The following is a 26,502-nucleotide window of genomic DNA, read 5'->3' on the forward strand; positions in this document are numbered from 1 at the left end:
GTCGGTCTTTCCCTGACAAGATGGTGCTCTTCCATCCGATTCCGCGGCTGTCTCAGGTGTCTGCGGTGGACCATCCTCATTTCTTCATTCTCTGTCTTACCCCCATTTCCTGAAGTTCTCTTCAAGCCCTCCCACAAGTATCCCTAGGCCTCCCATTTTCCTGTGGAAAAAAACTGCCTATGCTTCCGATGGAAAAATCAGGTCTTCCTTACCAGCCAGTGGCTGCAGGTGGGCATCTCTCTCCGCCTCTTTTCCGCAGCCTTGTTTGGAACCAAGGAACCTGTTTCAAGAGTAACTATATGTGTTCGCAGGGGCATGGGGAAGCGCTAGCCGGCCTCTTCGTGAAGCGTTTACATTAAAACTATCCTGCCAATCAGAGCATTAGTTTTCTTTTGAGAACCCTTTCCTGGGCTTATGAGAACTGCATACTCGTCACTCATATTCCTCCTGTTGCCTTAACTTTAAATTGGTTTCTCATAGTCTTGTGCTGGGAGCATTGCCCATGCCTGCCCCGCCCCAGGGGGTGAAGGAGGTGGTGAGGGGGTTAGCATGAGCCTCAGCTGTCAGTGGTTGAGACACTGCCCCAGCACTCCCACATTATCCTATGAACCATTCAACATCTGTGAGGAGGAGGGACTGCAATTCTCCCATTTTTACTGACGAGGAAGGTGAGGCGTGGCCAGGTCCAGAAACTTGCCAAGGGCACAGAGTAAATGATAGGTGAGAATTCAGATCCTGATGAATCTGTTCTCTAAGCCACTGGCTCCTTTTCCTGCCTCAGAGATGGTGCCACAGCCGTCCTGTTCTGAGTTCACCAGACCTGCGATCGATGGCAGGTCGTGCACCTCTGGGCTGGAGCGAGCTGAGCTGCGGGCTATGGGGAGGCCCCGAGTCCAGCTGTCCAGGTGCTGTAGGTACATCTGGCCATTTTCCAAGTGAATGAAAACAGTGCTGTGATTATTAAACCACAAATTCATTTAAAAGTGTTGGTCATTTATCACAGCTTTTTGTTATCAAGGGTTTTTTATTTTTATTAAAATATTTTCATTGATTTCAGAGAGGAAGGGAGAGGGAGAGAGAGAGAGAGAGAGAGAAACATGATGATAGAGAATCATTGATCGGCTGCCTCCTGCATGCCCCACTCTGGGGATCGAGCCTGCAACCCCGGCATGTGCCCTGACCCGGAATTGAACCATGATCTCCTGGTTCATAGGTTGATGCTCAACCACTGAGCCACGCTGGCCGGGCTCAAGGGTTTTTCCTAACCAACAGATGTGAAAAAAAGAACTAAATCACTTCTAATATAGAAAAGGAAGGTCTCTAAAATGCATTTTCATATATACTGATATGTCTGTGTATCTCCTTGTATTTCTACATACATGGATGTGTGCTTAACTGATGCCCTACATGGTGTGAACTGTGTAACCTGGGCACAGGCCCAGGGGCTGTGGGGGGAGGGGACTTTTCTATTTTGTACCTTTCCCCCCAGTTTATGTACTTTTAACATGTACATGTTTTACTTTTATGTAAAAATTCAGGAAGTCCTCCTACCTGCAAAGGTTAGGCATCCCGGGGGACTTGATGTTTCTGAGGACGAGATGGGCCTTGCTCATCCCTGCTTCTCAGGCTTCAGCACAGTGTGTGGGCTGGGGGTGGGGGTGTTGGTCAGTGCCTGTCACCTGAATTTGTGGATCCCTGCCTGTTTGTGTAGACCCTACCTCAGCTCCATAAATGTAGGTGCTTCCCTTGCCCAAGAAGATACCCATTCGTATCCCCTTTTCGTGGTATCTGCTAACCTTCAATCTCTAAACCCTGCCCTCACTCCTAAACGCTGCTGCTTTCTCTCCACGAGGTGCAGTGGCCTTTGGACACAGTGGTGCCTCCCAGCCCATTCCCTGCCCCTCAGTGAGGAGGTGAGAGGTGGGATGTTGAACATCTGGTGGGATGATATGAAAGGAGCAGGGGAGGGCGGGGGCGGACACTGCAGTGTGTGAAGGCATGGCAGGTCTGATGTGCTTACGTGGCCAGGCCGCTCTGTGAAAGCTGTCAGACGCTGCTGCTTGCCAGGAAAAGAGGCTTGGCCAGCTTAGAGAGGGTCAGGAGGAGGTAGAGATAACAGCAGTGCCAGCCACACAAGGCCGGCCTTCCTGAGTGCTGGCAGGTGGTCCAGCCCGAGGGATGGGCCCCAAGAGAAACCTTTTGGCAACACAAAATCTGGTCCTGTGTCTGTGGTTCAGAGTGTGGATACGTATGTACACTTATCGCTCCTGCAGTGGGCCAGATATTGGTGGAGGGGTTGTGGGCAGAATCCCGCGTTGTTTCCTTCCTATTCGTCTTTGTCGCAGCCTCTGTTCAAGACGCAGGAAGGTGGAGCAAGCTTTGACCACGTCGGCGGAGAGCAGCCCCAGGCCGAGGAAGTTGGCCTGGCGTCCATTTTCATACTTGTCTGAACATTTGGAAGAGATCACTCTCCTGTAATTGAACATTCCTGGATGTGTGTATTTTCTTTGAAACAGCCTCCATAAGCTTAGAAAAAAGTGGTTATTCTGCCTTCTCAACAGTGGTCTGCACCAGACTGTCTCATGTTATTTTCTTGGTTTCCTGAGCCTGAAATGCTGAAGCAGAATTCTGAGTTTGGAAGAAAACCAATGTTGCATATGGGATTTTCCTTCCCCTCCTCAGGAGCCCACACACACCAGACCAGACTCTGTCATAGGGAAACAAGAGACGTGGGATTGTTCTGTGGTTCTGCTACAACTGCCACGTGCTTGTGGAGTTACATCATGAGAATCGCTTTTTCTCCTGCTGTGTTTTGGTTTCCAAGGAGGCATTAGCAGCCTGTGTGTGTGTGTGTGTGTGTGTGTGTGTGTATGTGAGAGAGAGAGAGAGAGAGAGAGAGAGAGAGAGGTGAGAGAGGCAGAGGGAGGGTGAAAAATAGGATTTTGGTGTGTACAGATTAAAATGGCCCAACTAAAAAAGCTGGTGCTCTTAATTTTAGGCCAGACTGCCTCCAGTGTGGCACAGAACACAGTCAATGCAGGCATGTCAAACCGTATCTCTAAGTGACAGTGTAATTTCTCTCTGAGTGCCAGTTTCCTCATCTGTAAAAAAAATTTTTTTTTTAATACATATACATCCTTAGCCAGAGCCTGAAACAAAGTGTCTAGTAAATTGTCGGGATGACAGTGATGATCAGACTGCACAGCTCAGGGCTTAGGAAAAACTTTGCCGTGTTTGCTGCACAGATGTGTCAGGGCCGCCTGTCAAACAGACTCTGTGCCTGGCTTGTTTGCTGCTGTGCCCCCAGTGCCCGTGTTAGTCTAGGGTGGGCACAGGGCTGAGATAAAGGGAGAAGGGGGAGGATTCCTGGTGCTCCTGGCACACTGGCATCGCATACCTGCGTGCTTCCATACCTGCTCACACTGCCCTCCTGTTCTCCGCTCTTTCCTTGAAACACTCCCACTGGTCCTTTAAGACCCAACTCAATGGCTTTTCTCAGTGATGTCTTCCTTGACCCTCTCCCCCCGAAGGTGAACCTGTAATGTGTCCTTGCTGGACTTTCTCCCCCACCTGCACCACAGGACACAGGGCTGTGTCACCTTTGACTTCGGATCCCCAGAACTGGTGCACCAGCTGTCTCAGTAGAGGATGACTTGGGGCTGTTCAGTGAATGATGAGCAAACTGCTGATGAGCGTATGGCTTTTAGGTCAACATCTACCCAGTCATAACGGCCCACGTCATGCTCTCTTCCTTTTCCCTCACATGCAGTCCATTAACAAGTCTTGTCTGTTTCACCTCCAGACCTTCTACCAAATCCATCCTTGGTCCCTGTGGCCAGCAATCTTGTCATCACCGTTCCTTACCCACCACTGGCTTCACTGCTTCTGTTTTTTTTGGCTCTCCAACCCAGTTCTCTACACAGCTACAGTGACCTTCAGAACAGATCAGGTCATGTCACTCCCCTGCTCAGAACCCTCTAGTGTACTCCAAATAAATCCCAACTCCCCACCGTGGCCTGCAAGGCTCTCCAGGCCCTGGCTCCAGCCTGTCTGTCCACCGCCTCCCACTCTCTAAGCTCCAGCCATGGCCATCTACCTCCATCACAAAGCTTCTACGCTCATGTGCATCCCAAGGCCTTTGCATTTGCTGTGCCCTCTACAAAGAACAGTCCTTTTCCTGTGGTTGACTCCTTCCTAAGGTTCAGTTCAAAGATCACATCTGCAGAGAGTCCTTCCTGGACCATCCTGGCAAATACTGTTATTTCCCTCCATTGTGTTTCTTTAAGACATTTCTCATTATCAGAAACTAGTGGCCTGGTGCACGAAATTCATGCACTGGGGGTCGGGGGGGGGTGGGCAGGGGGATCCCCTAGCCTGGCCTGTGCCCTGTCACTGTGGGAGCCCTGCGATCCATCACCCCAAAGAGGTAGGCCCCACCTACCCATCCGGGGCTCCTTGATGGATTGCCCCAAAGAGGTAGGCTGGAGCCAGGGGTCCTGCCTCTGCGCCGCGTGGAGCTGAGGGACCTCCAGGCCTCGAGCAGATGCCTCCGCTGGGCCCCAGGCCTCCTGGTGATGGATTGTGATGGTGTGATGCAAGTCCTTGGCGCTGCAAGTCCCTGCCCACCTGCGCCTGCTGTGCATGCAGCCTCTTGCTGATCGTTGTTACACATGAGGGCGTCCCATCATTTGCATATTACCCTTTTATTAGTATAGATTATCATCTTGTTCACGGTATTTTCTGACTCCCACACTGGAATGTGAAGTCTATGGGAGCAAGGACTGCTCACTTCATGGTCTCAGTGCCTGGAACAGGGGTTCTCAACCAGGCATCTCTGAATTTGAATGGGGAAAAATGGCATCTTTATTTTCACAAACTTCTCTCAGTTACTAACATAGACAACGAATCACAGTAATATTGACAGTATCTGGGACTTTGTCACCAATAAAAATCACAGATATTTTCCTATCACATATTAGCTGTGCTCATACTGCTTTGAAATTATGGTAGTTTCCAGATCCACCAATAGATCTTGTTATTTAATGCAATAATAAATAAATAAATAAGTAAGTAAATAAATAAGTAAGTACATAAAATTTATTCCTTTACTACATTGCAATTGTTTTAAAAATAATTTAATGACTGTATTTTTATATAATTGGTTTCCTGAGAAATCCTGTGTAATCAGTTTCCTGTATAATTTTATTTTACGCATTTAAAAATATTTCTGTGAGAAAGGGCCTCGAGGCTTCACTAGACAGCCAAAAGGGTCCAAGGCACACAACTGTTAGGAACTCCTAGCGCGAGTGTGCCTGTGTGACACATGAGCTCAGTGAGTGGATGGATGGATGGGTGGATGGTGGCATGTATCTTCCCCCATTCACATGGGCCCCTGTGTGACCTTGGTGTTTAGGAAATAGCCTTTGTCAAGGTCTTTGGAAATCTATCTGACACTGAAAAAGAGGCATTTGTTACAAAGCAGTGGGAACCAGGCCCAGTGCTCTTCCCCCCTTTCAGACACGGCTGTCTCTTGAGCGTCTCTCTGTGCATCTCCTTCTGACCGACTGCCCCTGCACCCGGCAGGATTTGGCCAACATCTGCTCCCGAGGGTACAGCACCTCTGTTTGGTCAACCAACAGAGATTGGCATCTCGGGGTTCCGAGCTCTCAGGAGAACGAGGTGGTCACTGTGGTTCAGTCAGTCCGGCCTGGGAGGCTTGGCTCCCATTGTTAGGGGCCAACCCGTGGGGTTGGGAAGGGGTTCTTAGGGAGGGGCTGAGCCGGGCTTACCTCCTTATTGGGAGTCTGGTTCCTGACCAGGAGTTGGGGCTTGGCCAGGCCTCAGGGACTGAAGGTGGATGGGTGGAGGTTTCTCTGGGCCCTGGAAAGGATCTTCCATTCTGTTTGGTTCTGTTTTTTTCTTAGCATGTGAAATATCACTTGTCTGAGAATTGTTGCCCATAAATTAGTCTGTTTTCGTCAGTGGCGAGACATACAGGAGTGAGATCGGAAACAAGCTCTGTCTGTCTTTCTAGCTCAGGCTGCCGGAAGCATAGCGGGTACACAGACAGTTCAAGACCAGACTTGTACCTTCTTGTTTTCCATCTTTCCCAGTGACCTTTGGGCTTGATCTTGCTTACCAGGACTGATTATGTCCTTGGCACCACAGACCCAGCATGTCCTAAATTAAATTCATCATCTTTTCCCGCACCTCTGTCCCTTCACCATCATCCTTCTGGTACCTCCAGCCAGAAACCATTCATCCTCGGCTTGTGCTCCCTCCTGCCCTCATCAATTTCTATTGAATTTCTGTCCTTACTGCCTTTCGGTCTGCCTCCTTCCCTCTGACTTTACTGCTACAAACTTAGCTCAGAGGACCCTCCTCATCTGTTGCCTGGGAAATTGCAGTTGGCTTCCAGCTGGAACCTTTGCCTTCTTCTTCCCTCCCCCCATTACATTCTCCCTACTCTCCTCGCCCCTTTCCTACAAAAAAGCTGGTGTGGCTACAGTTCTGAGATGTTTGGTGATGTGATAAATGCTGTGCTAGAATTGTGTACACACACATTGGTAAAAAGCAACTGATATTGCTTTGGGTGGTCCAGGCATAATAACCAGATGAAATGACAGCTGAGTAGGATCTTGAATGCTGACGGGACGGGGGACAGCATGAGCTGAGGCACCAAAGTGTGAGTCATGTTAGCTCCCTGTGCTTCTGATTGCTCTGTGCACTGTGGGTGTAATGGTAGGGCCTCCCCAAGGACTGCAGTGAGGGTTAGATGAGCTGAGGTGTGTAAAACGCATGGCACCAGGCGAGTACTGTGCAATATTAGCTGTTTTCCACATTATTGCTGCTGACATGGTCCGGTGCACAGGCAGACACAGCAGAATCCGTTTGTCTTCTTCACCTGCCTCCACTTTAAAACAAAGATCACAAACTCTAGTGCCTGCAAGGGCCAGGTGGGCGGCCACTGCTCAGCGCAGCTGATGGTCGTCAGGCAGGAATGTGGGCCTGGTACTGCCTGGTATTCCTAGTTTCAAGAAATGTCAGAAATCCAGGATCCTGCATGAAACCTTTCAAGTTTTAAACATTGGTGATTAATTTAAAAAATATTAAAACCTGTGCAAGCCCAACAAAGTACATCTGTGGGCCACATTTAGCCCAAAGGCCACCAGCTTATAATCTTTCTTTAAAGGTCTCTGGGGTCATCTGCTCAAATCTGTCACACCTTTTCCCCAGGGGTAGGGTCTAGTTGTCTTTGAGGGCTGGTTTTTATGAGCTCCTTTGCCTTGCAGGACTTCTCCAGACGGGTTATGTCACCGACAGAGGCTGCCCTGAAGCTCCCTGTGGCCTGGAGACTATGTACAAGAGGAATGGTCTGATGGCTAGCGTGTTGGTCACCTCCGCCACTCCACAGGTACGGAGACTGCGAGGATCTGACAGTGGGGGCAGCAAAGCTGCAGGGCTCCAGCTGAGTCATGAGCAGCAAAGCTGCAGGGCTCCATGAATACCACCATTCTTAGCACTCCCGAGGCCCTGGCCACGCTGGGCGTGAGATTTGGGAGGCAGTCAGTCCTGAGGACCAGTATGTTTTCTGAAGTCTTTCTCTTCAAAGAAAAACAAATAGCTGCTCGGTCCAGTGTTAGCAAGTGCCACATTCCATGTTGGTGCACGAAGAGATCAGACCTTTCCCCAGAAAAGCCGCCGCTGATTATAAATAAGTCACACATTCCGGAATGAAGTCAGACAGAACTGATTCCAACTGGCCTGTGCTCTTATTTACCTTCCTCAGGAGGAAATGGCTGTGAGGACTGGTGGTCTGAGAGTGTCCTGGGCTGGGCCTTTCCCTGAGGGGTTGGGAGTTTTCTTTCCAAGTTCAGTAACGTAACAGGCACGCAGGGGAGTGGGTGTCATCTGTGGCCTGGGGATGCCACCACATCCAGTGCGTAACGCCTGGTCCTGTGACAAACTGGCCGTGCTCAGTGTCCTGAGCTCACAGGGCCCTTAGAGTGGAGCTGGGCTTTTGAAACGATCCTATGTAATCAGCTAGAAATTCACAGGAACTAGCTCATTTCTTATAAACCTTTAGAAAGTTTTCCTATTTTGATCTCTGGTTCTGAAAAGCAGACTTGTGGGTGCCTTTTAAATTTTTCTGATGGCGCCAATATAGGTTTAAGTAACGTTACTGCATCATCACTGCCAGCACCACCAATGAATGTATTTGGGGCAATTTTTGATTAAACAAGGACCCTTGTTTGAGCACGTGTTTGGGGCCGATGCAATGGGCATTACAGGAAAGTTATAAAACCTGAAGCCCAGGAATGGACTGTTAGGCAACTAGAGGAATCAGAATTCTGTTTCTATTTACAATTTACACCCCATCTACAGTAAAACTTCTTTCTTCTCTACTCTCCCTGTATTTACACATTCGTGTGCACACACGCATACATGTATACTGTGTATATGCACACAACGTATATGTATACAGATCCATGTGTGCGTATTCAGAACATGGCAAATACTCAATAAACATTTGTTGAATGAATGAATGAATACATGTATAATTGAAGTGCTCAATAAATTTTGGTGACTGAATAACATGTTTACTCATATCCACACCCACGATTAGTGCTTACTATATACCAGGCTCATTTTTTGCATCTTCACAGAGATTATCTGACTTAGTCCTCACAAAGCCCCATGAGGTGTGGACTGTTGTTTTACCCCTAATTTATAGATGAGGGAACTAAGGCAGGGAGAGGTGGATAAACTGGCTTTCAGTCGCATAGCTGGTCAGTGGTGGGTGGGATTCAAAGCCAGGCCTGTGGAACCCAAGCTGGTGTGCTCCTGACTGTGATGACACTACCTGTCCTGAAGAAAACCTGCTCTGTCACCTGCAGCGCCACTTCCTGGAAGATGGGTGTGGGCATGCCGTGATGCACGGGTCCTCCTCTGCTCAGGGAGTGTACAGGGCTGAGGGCAGAATAGACGGCCAGGTCCAGGGGCATTGACGGTTAGCCTTCATTACTTTTCAAAAGTGTAACACACGTTTTCCTCAGGGGAGACTGTCCCATTACCCATATAACTTTTAAATTAGCTACCCCCGAGCCTACCCAGACCCCTATAGCCCTAGAACCAGCATCTCTGCGGGGCAGGGGGAGAGGAGAGGTGAGGATTCTGCCAGTTGCTCTGTGAGCTTCATTTTCTATAATCCACTGCAGCTCTGGGCAGTAGGTTCCAACAGTGCCATTTATAGATGCCTGGGACTTGGTAAGATGAAGGCACTCACCTGAGGTTGGGCAGCAGCTGGTGTGGAGCTGGCCTTTTAACCACCACGGGACCCTGCTTCTTAAGATCATCTTAGGGTTTTGGGTCTAGTAGACTCATTTGTAAAGCCTTTAAATGACACAGGCCTATTGAAATCTACAGGTTTAGTTTCTGCTTCTCCTTTTAACCTCACATTTTCAGTTATTGACTATTGGTTTCCCTTACTGGCCTAAAAACACTGTAGTTTCCAGTAAGATTGCAAAGTTTTTCCAGATATAGCCATTTTGGAAAGAGTGAAATAAAGAGGAATTAATAAAAGCATATTCTCTAAATCCCAGTCCAAGATGTTGAGGTTAATGGAAACCACAAAATCCCTCTTCGTGGATTGAGAGGAATAAAACCATTTATGAACAGGGCACAGTTTTTGGGTGGTAAGTGTGATTGGTTCCCCAAAGTAGGATTTGATGAAATGAAATAAAATTGAGGAGAAGGTATGCTCAGCATTCTGCGATCCCTGTAGTGTTGGGTTTTTCATGCAACTGGCCACAATTGGGGAGTTTTAACTCGCTTTTTTATGGGAGACACTTTACTTGCAGGACTCACAGTGTTCTTCCCAACAAGGGACTCTACTAAATATAACTTTCACGCCTGTCTCCAGTGCCAGTCGGTTACCTCTCACCTCATCAGCTCACAGGCTTGAATTCCAAGTGGCCCATGCATGAAATAAGCCTTAAGAGCCGGTTCAGCATTTTGTGTAACAATTTCCTGCAATGAACTCAAGTAGAAAAAAAATAAAAAGGTAAAACCAGGTAATGTTTGAAGGATGTAACGAAACAGGTGATCTCCTCAGGCCTCCTAAAATGGGAAGGCCGGTTCCCTCTGAAGGAAGAGTGGGCTGTATTTTTTACCCCACCGCCACACAGCCAGCTGGAAGCAGGTGGGGTCCAGTGATCTGGGATCTGGTAGATTCACGACCAGGTTCTCTTTCTGGCTCTTCACTTTCCTAGCTGAGCTACCTTGGGGAAGTAACATTGCCTCTACTTCCTTAGCTGTAAAATGGGAATCGTAATAGTGTGTACTCAGAGAAGTTAACATGATGCATATGAAGTGCTTAGCACCGTGCCTGGAACAGAGTGAAGCACTAAACAATACAAGCTTTTATCATAATGCAGTCTGTCACTCTTTGCCTCCTCAGTTCTGAGGTGTGATAGGCAGTGACTCAAGTCAGCCAGACTGCTCAGGTGGCATGTCTCTCCTGGTCCCCACAGGGCAGCAGCAGCTCAGACTCTCTGGAGGGCCAGAGCTGCGACTATGCCAGCAAGAGCTACGATGCCGTTGTCTTCGACGTCTTGAAAGTGACTCCCGAGGAGTTTGCTGTAAGTAACAAAACTGATGTATGTGCTGGGTGCTAGGAAGGGTCACTGTTCAGGGCTTTTTGCTCTGGTTGGAGAAAACCCATATGCCCAAACAATAGAGGATTGTTGAATAAAATATTCTTTATGAAATACTACACAGCATTAGACAGGGTGCCTTCAATCTAGAAACGAACTACCTTGGGAGGCATTCACAATATAGGAAAAGGGGGGAACTTTCAAGAAAGGGAGAGAGTGAAAAATGCAATTCATGTGGAATTTTTCAGCCCACATAGCACAATTCAGACACTCATTACTGAAGAAGTAGGTGTGGACAGGGCACACTTGCTTCTAGTAGCAGGTCAGCACTGGTTTTTGCCTGGGTATCACCTATCCCCGTGCTGGCCACTGCCCAAAGGGGCCTGTGGGAAGTCTAAGAGGCTAGAGGGAAAACAGGAATAACGAGGGAAAAGGCCAGCACACACATGCGCAGACCAGCTGTGGTGTTTCTGGGCACGGGTGCTGGCCTTGTGTCTCAGGCACACAGACGGACACTAGGAATGGCCAATACTTGCGTTGTGCATTGTACTCCCCTATGTGCTTTTTATTACTTCACAATTTATTTATTTTTAAAATCTTTATTGTTGAAAATATTATAGATGTCCCCCTTTTCCCCCCCATTACCCCCCTAGACCTGGTTCTTGCCCCACCCCAAGCCTTCACCACTCTACTGTCTGTGTCCTTAGGTAAGATTTTTGGATAATCTCTTCCCACACTCCCTCCTCCCTTCCCTTTCAGATTCATCAATCTGTTCCATGTTTCCATGCCTCTGATTCTGTTTAATTCACCAGTTTATTTTGTTCATTAGATTTCTTGCTCGTTTATTTTGATTTTTAAATTTGGTTGTTGTTAGATATGTTATTTGTTGCCATTTTATTGTTCATATTTTTATCTCTTCTTTTTATTCAATAACTAGAGGCCTGGTGCACGAATTTGTGCATGGGAGGGGTCCCTCGGCCTGGCTGGCAATTGAGGCCTATTGGGGGGATGGCCAGCCAGGGAGAGGGGCCCTGGGAGGTTGGCCAGCTGGCCCCCTGATCGGGGCCTATCAGGGCCGGCCGGCAGGGGGGAGGGGCCGCGGGAGGCCTGCCAGCTCGGGGGGTGGGGGGGGTGGGAGGGGCCATGGGAGGTTGGCTGTGGAAGCGCACTGACCACCAGGGGGCAGCTCCTCTGTTGAGTGTCTGCCCTCCTGTTGGTCAGTGCGTGTCATAGTGACTGGCCGACCGGTCATTCCAGTCGTTCGGGTCATTCAGTTGCAACAGCCACTTAGGCTTTTAGATATAGATATAGATATAGATATAGATATAGATATAGATATAGATATAGATATAGATATAGATACTCTTCAACATTTCATATAATACTAGTTTGGTGGTGATGTACTCCTTTAGCTTTTTTTTTTTTTTGTAAAATTCTTTATCTTCTAAATGAGAGCTTTGCTGGGTAATCTTGGTTGTAGGTCCTTACTATTCATCACTTTGAATATTTCTTGTCACTCCCTTCTGGCCTTCACAGTTTCTATTGAGAAATCAGCTGACAGTCTTCTGGGTGCTCCCTTGTAGGTAACTAACTGCCTTTCTCTTGCTACTTTTAAGATTCTCTCTTTGTCTTTAGCCCTTGGCATTTTAATTATGATGTGTCTTGGTGTGGGCCTCTTTGGGTTCTTCTTGTTTGGGACTCTCTGTGCTTCTTGGACTTGTAAGTCTATTTCTTTCACTAGGGAGAGGAAGTTTTCTGTCATTATTTCTTCAAATAAGTTTTCAATATCTTGCTCTCTCTCTTCTTTTTGGCATCCCCATAATGCGAATGTTGGTATGCTTGAAGTTGTCCCAGAGGCTCCTTACACTATCTTCATATTTTTGGATTATTTTTCTTTTTGTTCTTCTGGTTGGGTGTTTTTTGCTTCCTCTTATTTCAAATTGTTGATTTGATTCTCAGAATCCTATACTCTACTATTGAATCCCTGTATATTATTCTTTATTTCAGTCAGTGTATGCTTAATTTCTGACTGATTCTTTTCCATTTTTTGGGAGGTTTCTAGAAGATTCTTAAGTAACTTTATAACTGTGGTTTTGAACTCTATATCCAGTAGTTTGCTTTCTTCCATTTCTTTCATTTGTGATATATTTCTTTGTCTTTGCATTTTGGCTGCTTCCTGTGTTTGTTTCTATGTATTGGGTAGAGCTGCTATGTCTCCTTGAGTTGATAGAATGGCCTTGTGTAGTAGGTGTCCTATAGAGCCCAGTGGCTCAGCCTCCCCACACCTGAGCTGGAAGCTCTAGGTGCACCCTTTTGTGGGCTGTGAGCACAGTCTTGTTGTAGTTGAGACTTGATTGCTGTTGGTGTCCCTGAGAGGAATTGACCTCCAGGCCACTTGGCTGTGAGAACCAGCTGCAACTACAGTGGGAGAGTTGCTATGCAGGAGACACCCCTATGGAGCAGGACTTGCTTCAGTGGGGCTTTGGTGGTCACTGAGTCTGCCCCTTGAGTGTGTCGCTTATGGATGTGTAGAGTTATAATTTAGTATGGTCTGACACTGACCACTGGGTACACTGGCTCTTGGGTCTCCAAGGAGGTGCAAAATCAATCACTGCCTGGCGCCACCCAGCAGGAGCTACAGAGAAATCTGCAGATTCCTCCTCTTTGTATCAGGTTTGGAAGTGCCCAGATGAGGCCCAGCTATGAAGCAAGGCAGGCTGATGCTGGTACCAGGTCTTGAGCCTTTTATTAATAGGTTTGGGGCTCCCTGATCCAGCTGCAGCTTGTTTGAGAGATTTTAGCCTGAATAAGGACAGGCCATTTATATGCAAAAGCTGCTGCACACAGCTTGGGTGGAGTTATAAATTGTATGAGGCAGGGGGGAATCACCAGGGCAGAGCAAACCAAAATGGCTACCAGTCAGCCCTGTGACTGGGGAGGTCCAAGCATATGAACAGTGATCCCTGTGGGCACCTCCATCTGGGAGAAAGCCACCCCTGAGTTCCTGCACTGATGCCAGACAATCCAGTTCTTCCTTTTATGTGTCTGTGTCCCCAAGAGCCTCACCCTGGGGCTGGAGCTCAGAGGAAGCAGGACCTTGTAAGTTCAGTTCATGGTGCTGGCCTTTTAAGAGGAACAGCTGGGTCTCCAGCAGCCTCTGCATCACTGAGCCCCAATCCACACTAGTTTTTACAGCCCATAGTTCTGTAGTTCTTACTGCCCATAAGGACTTCTTTTTCCAGCTCTGGGACCCTGGGAAAAGGGTGTGGGGCTGGGACCCCTTGCTCCTTCCAGCGGCCTCCGCAGAGATGATCTCCCTCCTGATTAAAACAGTGGCACATGTGGGTGCCGGACCAGTCCGTTCTGTGCCTCCGAGCCTCCTATCAGTCTCAGTGTGCTTTCTTCTTTACTTCTCTAGTTGTAGGACTTCCATTCAGCCAGCCTTCCAGCGGTTCTGGATGATGGTGATCCTATATTTTAGTTGTAATTTTGATGTGGTTGTGGGAGGCAGCGAGTATAGTTGTTTACCTACACCACCATCTTCAAATCTCTCCCTTGTTGAATTTTTTAGTTGTATTTTTTAGCTACATGAAAGGAATGAAGCAATAATGAGGTTTAAAATCCATTTATTGTTGTTCACTGTGAGGAATGGCAGAGAATTAGGCTACACCTAAAATAGCATTGCCCAGCAGAACTCTGTGGTGAGATTCGTGCCTGATTTTCTAGTCTCAGCCCTAGAGTGTTGCTGGGCCTGCCCCTGGTTAATTTCCTGAGGCTGGGAGGCTGAGGGAGGGTGGTGGATGCTCTGAGGGTGCAGTGCTAAAGCTTTGCTGCCCCTGCCAGAGCCAGTGTGTTCTTAGCTTAGATGTGAAGCCAGGTCCCCTGGAGTTTTTGGTCTCTGGGGAAGCATTGGAGTTGCCAGGTGTTGGAATTGAACCAGACCACCCGGTATTTTAGTTTTCTGTCTAGTATGAAAGAGAGAAAAGAACGAGATGCAAAAGTCCATTAAAATCATTTAAGTGATTTTGAAAGATGGTGATAACAATAACATAGTTTTTAATTCGTTCTGAATCCCCACATAGCAAACTCGGAAACCCATTAACAATATTTATAATAAACCTACGTGACAAATTATCTCTGTCAATCCCAAAACACAAGTGGCTGGGATACACCATCACCAAGACCTGCAGAGCATCAACATCTGTGCAGGAGAAAGCAGAAGTAAGCATTGGGGCATTTGGCAGGCTTGAGAAGAGGAGAACCCCAAAATTTTCAATAGGAATCCACTGGAAAGTTTGGCAGGTTAATGTGAGGACAGCAACTGAAATTGAGAAGGATTTTGAGCACTCAAATAATGGATGGGTGGAAGAGATCTGTGGACTGGCCCCTATAATCTCTTGAAACCAACCCAGCAAGGCTCACTTCCAGGGCTTACTTCTCACTGCCAAAGAGAAATTTAGTATGGGAGCAGAGTCAAAATAATCAGGGTAGGGGAAGTTATGGTTAAGGGAAAAGAAATAAAATAAATAAATAAAGGTGTGTGTGTGTGTGTGTGTGTGTGTGTGTGTGTGTGTGTATGTATGTGTGAAATCTCAAAAAGCAACTGCATTTTTTTGAACACTACATGAAAGCAACTAAAAGGAGAGCTATGTGAAATTAGAAGGCTACCCTGAACCATGTCTCCCTCTTAAAAGTTCAGGGAAACTAATTGTACATAAAAATAAGCATCAGGAAATGATTGCTGTCAAATCTTTCAGTTATTATAAGAAAACAAAAGAGTAAGGAGAGAGCTCTTATAGATAATGAAAGAATCCCAGAAAGACGTGCCACAAAGCAACTGAAAACTGTAATTCCCTATTTTCAAAGGAGCTAAGCAACCTTAAGATCATGCAGTAAGCCTTAAACAACATAAATCTGAAATAGAAAAAGTTCACGAATGAGGTGACAGAACTTAGGAAAGAAGTGAAAATTAAAAAATGATTTTGGAAATGAAAATTGAACTAGAAGAAACACAAGAATAGATAAACCCAACAGAATACCTTAAGGCAGGAGAAATTTTAAGATAAAAATAAATGAAGAGATAATAAGACCGAGAAAAAGTGACAAACATTGATGATAGGCAAAGAAGATCCAACATTTAGATAATAGAAATCCCTGAAAGGGGAGAATAAAAAGTCAACAGAACTGAACAGACACTTAAACTATAATGTCAGAAAATCTTCACAAAATAAAAAGATAAGATTCAAAATTACATATTGAAGGAGCACACAATGAAGCTGACAATGTTAACCCAGGATGGTCAATACCATAGACATGTTCTTGGTAAACTGCTGGATATTAAAGGAAAAGAAAATCTTTTGGGCATCTAGACAAAACAGCAAATGGCTTAGAAGAAAAATAAGATTAGATTACCATCAGTCTTTTTGACAGAAACACTTTTTGCCAAAAGAAAATAGAATAACAAATAAATCAAGGAAAGAAAAAAATATGAGCCAAAGATTTTATATCCAGCAAAACCTTCAAGTATAAAGGACACCGAGAGCCCAGGCCATTGTGGCTGAGTTGATTGGGCATTGTCCCATGCACCAGAGGTTGCCGGTTCAATGCCCGGTCAGGGCATATGCCCTGGTTGCTGGCTCAATCCTTGGTAAGGGGCGTGCAGGAAGCAGCCAATCAGTGTTGCACTCTCACATTGATGTTTCTCCCTCTCCCTCTCCCTTCTTCTCTCTCTAAAAAAAAATCAATACACTATTCTTAAAAAATAAAATAAAATAAAATAAAGGACACTGATGAACTATTATGAACATGAAAGGCCTCAGAGAATGTTATTCCTGTGAGCCCTTCTTGAGGAATCTACTAGAGAACAAGCCTCAAGCAATGAAAATGATTAAAAAAAACATCGCTCTAAAGACTGGTGGAGAGCAGTAAATACTTACCGTAGTGTTAAGACAAAATGAGGATTAAGAGGGAGAGGGTATAGTATATAATGGCTGTATTCCCACATAATAGACATAGTGTGACCATTATAATATAAACTATAAAAATGGAGGGGAATGGAGAGAACACATACAAAATTTCTTAACTCTTCTCAGTAATTATACTGATAGTGGTACCATAAGTGTTGTTTTTCTGAGACCATTGTGTGTATAATATAGGATAAAGTAAATGAATAATTATGGGATACTGTAATACTATATATCCTGTGTCCTTAGGACCAGGATTTTTGATATGGAAGAAAAGAGATACAGAAGTACTACAGAAGAAGTAAGTTAGGGGGAAAAAGTGTTCTGAATTTGAATTTGAAATATCAGTATGAATTCTAGATTGTGGTATTGAAATATTATCACTGAAAGACTCCAGGGATTCCTGGATAACTGGTTGATTCCAAGTCTAGGACAGGAAACGTTCAAGATAAGCCTGGTATATCTTTCCAATACCAGTGAGGAAGCTATCAAGCACTACTAGGGTAATGTCAAAAGGACTCAGGAGCCTGCTAGGGGAAACTCCCCCTGCCCAATAATGGGACAATTTGAGCTTCAATAGGATAATAATTGCAATTGATTGAAACCCATCAAGCAATAGATCATCTTTGGATGATTATAGGCAACCAATTTATTACCTTAGAAACTGAGAAATATAAGGATAAAACGCAGTCTTTTAAAAAATATATTTTTTTATTGATTTTAGAGAGGAAGGGAGAGGGAAAGAGAGAGAGAAACATCAATGATGAGAGAGAATCATTGATTGGCTGCCTCCTGCACGCCCCAAAACTGGGGATCTTCCCACAACCCAGGCATATGCCCTGACTGGGAATCGAACTGTGACCTCCTGGTTCATAGGTCGATGCTCAACCACTGAGCCACTCAGGCCGGGCCCAATCTTTGTCCTGCCTTTTACTTTTGAATTGTACTGGGTAACCAAATAGTAGATGAGAGAAAATTTCTTTGTGTTAAATTATTTCAGTTAATAAAGGGGGAGAAATGATAGAATTAGAATATCATCATTGTATGACCCCAATGAATTAATAGATCTAAGCATTGAACATCAACAGCCACTAACATCACAAAAAGAGAGTAATTATGTGCCTCCTGATGAAACCACACAGCACCACTTCCAGCCATGGCATCCAACCTGTGTCTGATCAAGTCTCCAGTTCGTGCTGCCACTTGCAGGAAATTCCAAAGACAGAGGACTATGTTGGCCTGCACTGTGTGAGTGGGGAACTGTGTAGGTCAAATGGCCTAGATTCTTCAGCAGATATATTATATGGAACAAAGAGGTAGAGAGAATACCTATAGATTAAAAGGAACTTAAAAATATGCATCAGCCTGCCAGTGTTGCTCAGTGGTTGAACCTTGATCCAGAAACCAAGAGGTCACTGGTTTGATTCCAGGTCAGGGCACATGCCTGGGTTGTGGGCTCGATCCGCAGTAGGGAGCTGATATTTATAGTGGTACCATAAGTGTTGTTTTTCCGAGACCATTGTGTGTATAATATAGGATAAAGTAAATGAATAATTATGGGAGATAATTATTCATTTACTTTATCCTATATAAAGTAGAGGAGATAGAAATATCCTCTCTCATCGATATTTCTATCTCTCTGTCCCTCTCCCTTCCTCTCTCTCTAAAAACTAAAAATATATAAAAAATGCATCAAAGTTTCAAAAAGACACCATGATGCCTTGGTATATACATACTTGGGTGAAAAAATTATAAAAAAACATCCTGCCGGTTCTCCCTGAGAGAGTTAACTTGATCTGTGGGAGACATTTCCAAGGCCCTCTGAGCTCTCAGCTCAAATCTGGTTTCACAAGACCTTTCTGTTCCCTGGGATGGCAGAATTAATCTAAATGTCAGGAGTGCTTGGCCAACAATCTCTGTGGGTCTGGCAGGAAAGATGCCAGATAGTGGTTACTTTTGACAGTAGGGAGGGACTTGTAATTCAGACAAGGCACATGGAGGAACTCTGAGGTGACTTTTTAAAAAATTGTGTTGAACTATATGTAACATAAAATTTACCATCGTAACTATTTTTAAGTATATACGTCAGTTTTGTTAAGTACATTCACATTATTGTGCAGCCAATCTCTAGAACTGTACTCATCTTGCAGAACTCTGTACCCATTAAAAAACTCTCCATGCCCTGCTACCCCCAATACCATTCTACTTTCTGTCTCTATGAATTTGATGACTCTGGGAACCTCATATAAGTGGAATCACATAATATTTGTCTTTTTGTGACTGGCTTATTTCACTTAGCATAATGTCCTTGAGGTTCATCCATCTTGTGGCAGGTGTCAGAATTTCCTTTCTTTCTAAGGCTGAATAAGATTCCATCGTGTGTATATATCACATTTTTTTGTCCATTCATCTATTGATTGGGGTGGCTATTTCTTGACCTGAGTGGTGATTACAGGCTGTTCATCTATAATAAGTCATAAAACCATGCATTTGTTTAATGTAGTTTTCTGTAAATGTGTGTTACTTTATAAAAAAAAAAGGGTTAAAATTATTTAAAAGGTCCTCATTTTTTACTGGGGACACTCTACAGGTAGGTCTCAGTCCTTTTACTCCCCAGTGGATGAAAGCATAGCAAAAAGCATTGCTGGGACTTGTCTTTATCATCAGTTGGTCATGGGCATCCTTCTAGGTCAACATGTATGGATCCAATTCTCTATTTTTAATAGCTGCATGATATTCTGGAGTCTGGATATACCATGTTTTTTTTCAACAAGTCCCTTTTGGTGGCCTTTTAGACTGTTTCCAGATTTTTGCTACTAAAAATAATGGTGCAATAAACATCTATATTTATATCTGTACCTAAATATAGATCTCTATATAAAATTTCCTTATATACTAGTGCTTTTTTTTTCTGTAGGTATAGGGATTCTTGTGTCAACAGTATGCTTATTTCTCCTTTTAGGAGATAATATCTAAATGCAGTGAATGATCCTGGATCAAGACAAAATTGCCATAACAAACAGTATTGAGATAATTAGCGAGTTTTGAATGTGGACTGTATATTAGATAATGTTGTACTAATGATAAATTTCCTGAATGTAACAAGTTTAACATGTAAGAGGGTCATCTTGTTCTTGGGAAACAACACACTGAAGGGTTTAGGGGTGAAAAGTCATAGTATTTGCATTTTACTCCCAAATGGTTCAGAAAAATGTTCGTGTGTAATTACATACATAGAGATGAAGCAAATGAGGCAAAATGTTAATAATTAGTTAAGCTAGGTGAAAGGTTATAGAGTTCATATTATTCTGGAAACTTCTTTGTAAGTTTGACATTTTTAAAAAAGGTTAAAAACTTCTTTATGAGTTACTGCCAGATTACTTTCCAGAAAGAACAAACAGAGTAGCTCATAGTCCATCAGTCCTGATGGCACTGGTGGATGACAAATGGCATCTTCCTGTTTAATTTGCATTTCCTTGACTCCAGTTCTAACACTGCCAGGTTTGTGCTTCCTGTGGCTCTGGGAGTAGAAGCCGGAATGTGTCTTTGGAGCGGATTACTTTTTGTTCTGTGAGCCCTCCTACTTAGGCACTGGGAGAGCGATCTAAATGCAGATTTAAAGAGATCTTCTATAAACAGACCACTGATTACCAACGGCTTTTCTTGGGTTCGTTTATTTGGGGGTGGAGCGCCTTAAACTAGGGGTCTAGTTGGGAAGAGAGGATTCAGTCAGCCACTGTTGGAGGGGAGAAACACTACATTTAACATATGCAAAACCTTTTTTTTCTTTTCTTTTTGGCTAGGTAGCTTTCATTTATCCACATAACATCTTTTCTTTAGGGCCACATTGTAAGTGGCCATATAGGCCTCTCCATTCTGAAGGATTCATATCTACCGAAATGTTTTGAGATACGTGGAGATTGGCCACTTCCCTAAAAGGCTGGATTTTTAGGAGGAAGGAGGAGATGGGAGAAGGGGTTAAGATTAAAGAAGGCATTGCCATGTGACTAGCTTAATTGGACATCCTGTGTTGAGGTTTTATTCCCCAAAATAAGGAAAAGCCATTAGGATGCCTGTTCAGGAGTGTTCTCATCGGTCCAGGATGAGAGTGTCCTCACTACCTCGGGTTTGCTGCTTGGAACTGAGTCTCATTGTCTTGTGTTTCTGTGGGGGAGATGCCCTTTCTCTCCAGGAAGCCAGGGCCCCTCCCAATGCAGGGCTGAGAGCTCCCACTCTTAACCCACACCCTCCCTTTTTGGTAAAACTGCCTTCCTCGAGGTGCTCAAACTTCCAGGGAAGGGCTGCTCACCAGCAATCTTTTTCACAGGTGGTTGGCCTTGGAGTAAAATGACACAAAATACATAATTGGGTGATTTTACCTATGTATCGATATACTCTTGCTCTGGACACTGCATCTTTTTTGGTTGGAGTTGAGAGGATAAATGGGAGAGATTCTCCTGAAAACCCTCAGATTGTGTCTTTGGGACCAGCCAGTCTATTCTAAGTCTGGTGACCTCTGTTGACCTGGTTTGTTTAGAATAAAACACTTGAACACATTTTCTGATTTACAGCCTGAGCAGAAATCAGAATATTCGAAACTTGGACCATCCAAAAAAATATATGAAACGTAAAATCACTCTTCTAATAAATCATATGGAAATTCAGTAGCAAACCCTAGAACTGATGGCAAGATGCAGAGGAAGTTTTCTCATTTTCACATTAGCAGACTTTTGGTTCTTTTTCTAAATGACATTGCAAACATCCTGCCGTTTCTCCCGGAGAGGGAGTTAACTTGAACTGCGGGGGAGATTTCCAAGGCCCTCTGAGCTCTCAGCTCAAATCTGGTTTCACAAGGCCTTTCTGTTCCCTGGGATGGCAGAATTAATCCAATGGCAGGAGCATTGGGCCAACAATCTGTGGGTCTGGCAGGAGAGATGCCAGTCTGTTTGCACTGCCTAGGCCAGACACACAGGCCTATAGGTCCCAGGGCTTAGTAGTCACTGGACACCCAGATTATGAGGGCCAGATCCATGCATGCTGGGGTCCCATGCTTCCTTGCCCCTGGTGCTGGACTGAGAGGTGGAGGAGGGTGGATTCCCGAGTGCTTCATTCCCATCCACTGTGCCATCCACTGTTTCTGCCGTGCTTCCATCAGTGACAGCGTTTCTGTGCACATGGAGGGCACTAGCCTTTTGGGGGACAAAGAGCTACCTGCTTATTTCCCTCTCCTGCTCAGAAATGTTCTCTCTGTGTGTATAATATACATATAGATTCTCTCTATATATATACACACACCCACACCCACATCCATATCCCCCCCCCCCCACATACATATATAGAGAGTACCTGTCAGGTGCCAGGCATTCTGCATCTTTTGTCTTAAATTTTCACAAAGATCTGTAAGATAGGGATTATTGTTCCTGTTTTCTAGATGTAGCATCTGAGACTGGGAGAATTGTCAGGTGTCAATCAGAACATTGCTGTTAAGCAGTGATATCCAGACACATACCCAAGCCCCGCTGAGCCCTGAGCCCATTTTTATTCCACGGCATCACGTCCTCCCAGATGACCTGTGTTTGGTGGACAGGGTGTCCTCTTGCACTAGGAGACATCCAAAGGCCGCCAGCTCTCCTCTCCCTGGGCTGTCATAGAGGCATCTGTTAGCTGACTCCTGGCAGCCCATGTGACACGGGGAGATAGGTAGGTCATGTGCAGTCAGCTCAGCCGTGCTTTGGCCTGCAGCATGGTCAGCAGCGATGCCTCCCTTCCTGTTGCTCAGGGAGAACAGTCTTTTAACCAGACCTGTGTTTTCTTTGCTGACAACATTAGTGCTTCTCAAGCTAGTTGTGGTGAAGGACCAATTTTTTTCATTTCCAAGCTACAGAAGACTAATACTTACAAAATATAATAAGAGCATCGTGGCAAATTGCTATAAAAGTTTCCCAATGCTTGCTCTTAAATTCTGTAGTTATCTCATATACTGTGGGCCGTGGAATAAACAGCTTGTGGTCCACACTGGCCTGCGGGGGCATCTCGAGTGTCACTCTACCATATGATTTTGAGGAGGCTTAGACTTCAGAAGAAATTTCTATAAGCCACAGTTGTTGTTTTTTAAATTTAAATTTAGAGTAATAGTGTCTCTGTTTAGCATTCTAATTTTTAATATTGTCAACATTTTACAATTACAAAAGTAATTCATGCTTGAAAAAAATAAACTGAAATTATACAAAAATATCCAAACCAAAAAATGTTTCCTTTTCTCTCAGTCCCAACCTCCAAACGACTATTACCAATGCTGAAGTTGGACGTTTGTCTCACATTCAAGAAAGAAGGGTGTGGATCAAGATTTATGACGAGGGAAGGGATGGGAAAGGCATTTTAAAAATTTGTCTGTTTTCTACTCTGTCTTGATTTTTATTCAAGGGGGAAATTATAACCTTTAAGAGTGTTATTACTCTGTATAGATTCAAAGGAACACGACAGTTACTTTATGTTTTCTAACACCCATTCTCTTTTGTTGCAGAGCCAGATCACATTAATGGACATCCCTGTGTTTAAAGCCATCCAGCCGGAGGTCTGTACCTTGTCCTTCCTACTGTTCCAACAGCCACATTAGAGTGACTCAGTTTCTCCCTTTCTCTCTTGAAGTATCTAAATGCATGTGAATGGTCTAAGCCCCATTGAAGAGAGCGTCCAGAAACTTTGCATTCTCGATGGTGCTCATTCTTTGAGACAGGTGTTTGGGTTCTCCAGAGAATGTTACCATGTCTGGTCCACTCTGGCCGGGCTGTAGCATTGGTGCCCACGGCCATCACGCCCGAGTCAGGTCTTGGCCCACTAATGACTTTTCCCAGGCTCCTCCTGTGGGAAAGAGTCACTGTCAGGATAGGGTGTGGGGGAATGTTTTTCTAGAGAGCTTTCGTTTTGTTGATCCCAAATTCTGGTGGTTGCCTTGTGTCTGATTTTGAAACCAGTTGCTACAGCAAAACACCATTTACATTAAATTGTAATGTACATTTGTAGCAACAGCATAGTCAATAAAGAGAAAAAAGTTGACTTTAAAATATTGATTTAAAAACTACTGGAAATGCTTAGTAGTTGACAATGAGGCTTTATAGTTATTTTAGTCAGGGTTCTTTTTTTGTTAACAACTAATAGAAATGCATGTCAAAGTAGCTGTGATAGGCAGAAGAGGACTTTATTACAAGGATAGAAGGTGCATTTTACAGAATGGGCATGGAGTTCAGGCAGCCTGGAGAGCCAACCAGGACATAGACCACTCTGCTTCTTGCCTCAGCTTTTCCCTCTGCTTCTCTCTTCTGCCTTCACGCCTGTCCGCTGATGTGGTCCAACACGGCCTCCCCACAGGGCCCATGTTACATGATCCCCCTGAAGCCATCTTCCACACTGAGACCAGCAACTCTCAATCCAGCCCAGCTGAGTCACATATCTAGTGTGGGTGCTGTGACCAAGGTCAGGAGTACAGGGCCAAGTCCTGCGAGCACAGCTGAGCTGAGGGGACCCAGCCTGGTGAGTGAGGTGCAGATTTCAGAGAGGAGGAGTATTGGTGGAGAGATATGTCGAAAGATGTCTGCTGCAACCAAAAGGTGTCTTCTGTGAATTCCAGAACACTCTTCTTACAGTCTGGTGGCTGTAAAGACGGAGAAAAACAGCATTTTAATGCAAAGTCAGACCACAGATCCAGGCCTCCTGGGAGCTGGTATCTAACCTATTATAGATTAGGAGGAAACTTGCATGTTATCTGCGATCAGCATTTATGTGAAGACCTGGCAATGATCTGTATTATTTATGTGTGTGCGTGTGCGCACCCATTGTGTTCATTAGGTTTGGGGAGCTGAGCTATGTTTGTTTTTTTGAATTGGCTGACTAACAGTCTTCTTATGTTGGTTTATTTATTTATTTTTTTTCTAATATGGAGTTATCTATTCTTTCTAATTAAAAAAATATATATAACTGAAACAACTCGCTACCTCTTGGAGCCTTTGGGGGAATAGTTGTTTAATGGTCACCTTAGTTCTCAGCTGGAGCTATTTCTGCTTAGCTTTGGTCTGGAGTGTCTTAGACATTTGGACCTTTATTTTCTGTCTTGAGCACTGAGCAGGGCAGCCCCGCCTGCTGTGAGCCCTGCACTCTGAGACTGCGTGTGCTGGAGGCTGGGGTCGCTGTTCTGGCTGGTTGCAGGAGGGAAGGGCCAGGAGTTCTTCAGAGGCACAACCAGGGGCAGACTTTTCCCCAGGGCACTGCAGTTTGTTTGTTTTGTTTTTAAATATATTTTTATTGATTTCAGAGAGGAAGGGAGAAGAAGAGAGAGAGAGAAATATTGATGAGAGAGAATCATTGATTGGCTGCCTCCTGCATGCCCTCCCCTGGGGATCGAGCCTGCAACCCAGGCATGTGCCCTTGACTGGAATCGAACCTGGGACCCTTCAGTCTGCAGGCCGACGCTCTATCCACTGAGCCTAACTGGCTAGGGCTGCAGTTTGGAAAGTACCTCATCCAGGGCATATCTGATTTCAAGTTGTGACAAGACATTAAGGTGGAGATGTTTTGCTTTCAAGATTTAGCTTGGAGCAGTGGTTCTCAATTGTGGCTGCACATCAGAGTCACCTGGGCAGCCTCTGAAACATGGTGCCCAGACTCGCCGAATCTGAATCGCTGGGTCAGGCTCCAGAACCCAGTCGGCTCTGTTTTGCACAAGGTTCTGGTGCAGAGTGGGGATTAAGAGCGAATTGCTTTGAGGTATCTGGAGAAACCCCAAACTTGAATGTTTTGGATCTATGAGATGTTAGCTAAAAATGGAAGGGTTTGCTTCTTATTGTCATTGTCAACGATTAAAAGCAAGGCCCTGGGAGCTGCCCAGCTTTTTTACTGTTTTAATTTTTGTTAGCAGACTGAAAACTGGGATTTTTCCCCTTGACGGTGGCTGCCACATTGTGGCTGGACCACCTTAGAGATGGAAGGACATGAATAGGGACAATGTTAAGTTTGTTGTAGGCAAGACTTTCTAGGAAGCAGAGGCCAGCATCTGAGAGCAAGATGGGCACTGTGAGTGACCTGGACTCCCAGAGTATCAGGAACCTTGGACTGGTGCCTCCACCCTGGCCACGCATGAGAATCCATTGGGGAGCTCTGTAAAAATACAGATGGCAGGCCCCATCCTTGGAGATTCTGATTCCATAGGGTTGGAGTGGGTGGGGAATCTGTGTTTCAGTCAAAAAGCATGACAGTCACTATGCTTTTTGATGCATAAGTTGTCCTGTCTTTAACCAATGGGAACCCTTTCATGTCACCTCCTATGTCAACATGATCCCTTCATTTTTGTTAACTTCCTTGCTCTGTGGCACCATGAGATATTCCAATGTGATATTGTACATTTCCCACTGAAGACCTAGATTCAGGCATTCCTCAGGGTGCTGGTTTCTTTAGTGGAGAGTAATATTAGAAACCACAATCTGGGTGAGAGGATATTCATTGCTACTGGGTTGCTGTTGCTTTTAGGTCTTTTCGGTGGACAGGGCTAGGAAATACTTATTTCTTGAAAGGAAAGATCATGAGATTGTAATTAGGGCAGGTAGTGTTATTTTTCCACAATTCTTCCTTCCCTCTTCATCCTTGTCATAACTTCTCTGTGGGTGTGTACAGTATATGTCCCTATTGTATAGATTTTGGGCTTGGCCCTGTGACTTAGGCACAAGTAATGCAAGGGGTGAGCTAAAGTGGTCAGAGGCATGGCATGCTTCCACCAGTCCTCTTGGAATTTCTACTCTCCGTGGTGTACTGTTAGCTATTGCTCGTTTAGCTGGAACCCCAAACCCAAAGCCTGCATTCCAGCCCAGCCTGGCACAGCCCAGGGCAACCTAGCA

At 45.0% G+C, this 26,502-nt stretch overlaps 1 protein-coding gene across 4 annotated transcripts in view; it reads left to right on the plus strand.

Moving 5' to 3' along the window:
* RALGPS1 (Ral GEF with PH domain and SH3 binding motif 1) overlaps positions 1–26,502 on the plus strand; it is a 222,463-nt gene that overhangs the window by 25,137 nt on the left and 170,824 nt on the right. For 3 of the 4 annotated variants that reach the window (XM_054727689.1, XM_054727690.1, XM_054727691.1), the window contains 3 exons: positions 7,293–7,414; positions 10,533–10,640; positions 23,142–23,192. In XM_054727689.1, coding sequence (XP_054583664.1) covers positions 7,358–7,414; positions 10,533–10,640; positions 23,142–23,192 — 216 coding nt within the window. In that variant the 5' untranslated portion in view covers positions 7,293–7,357. Of the gene's footprint in view, positions 1–7,292; positions 7,415–10,532; positions 10,641–22,363; positions 22,468–22,884; positions 22,952–23,141; positions 23,193–26,502 lie in introns of those variants that run through there. The other variant, XM_054727692.1, reaches the window with a different exon arrangement.

This window comes from Eptesicus fuscus, chromosome 15, assembly GCF_027574615.1.
Source record: "Eptesicus fuscus isolate TK198812 chromosome 15, DD_ASM_mEF_20220401, whole genome shotgun sequence".
NCBI classification, from domain to species: Eukaryota; Metazoa; Chordata; class Mammalia; order Chiroptera; family Vespertilionidae; genus Eptesicus; species Eptesicus fuscus.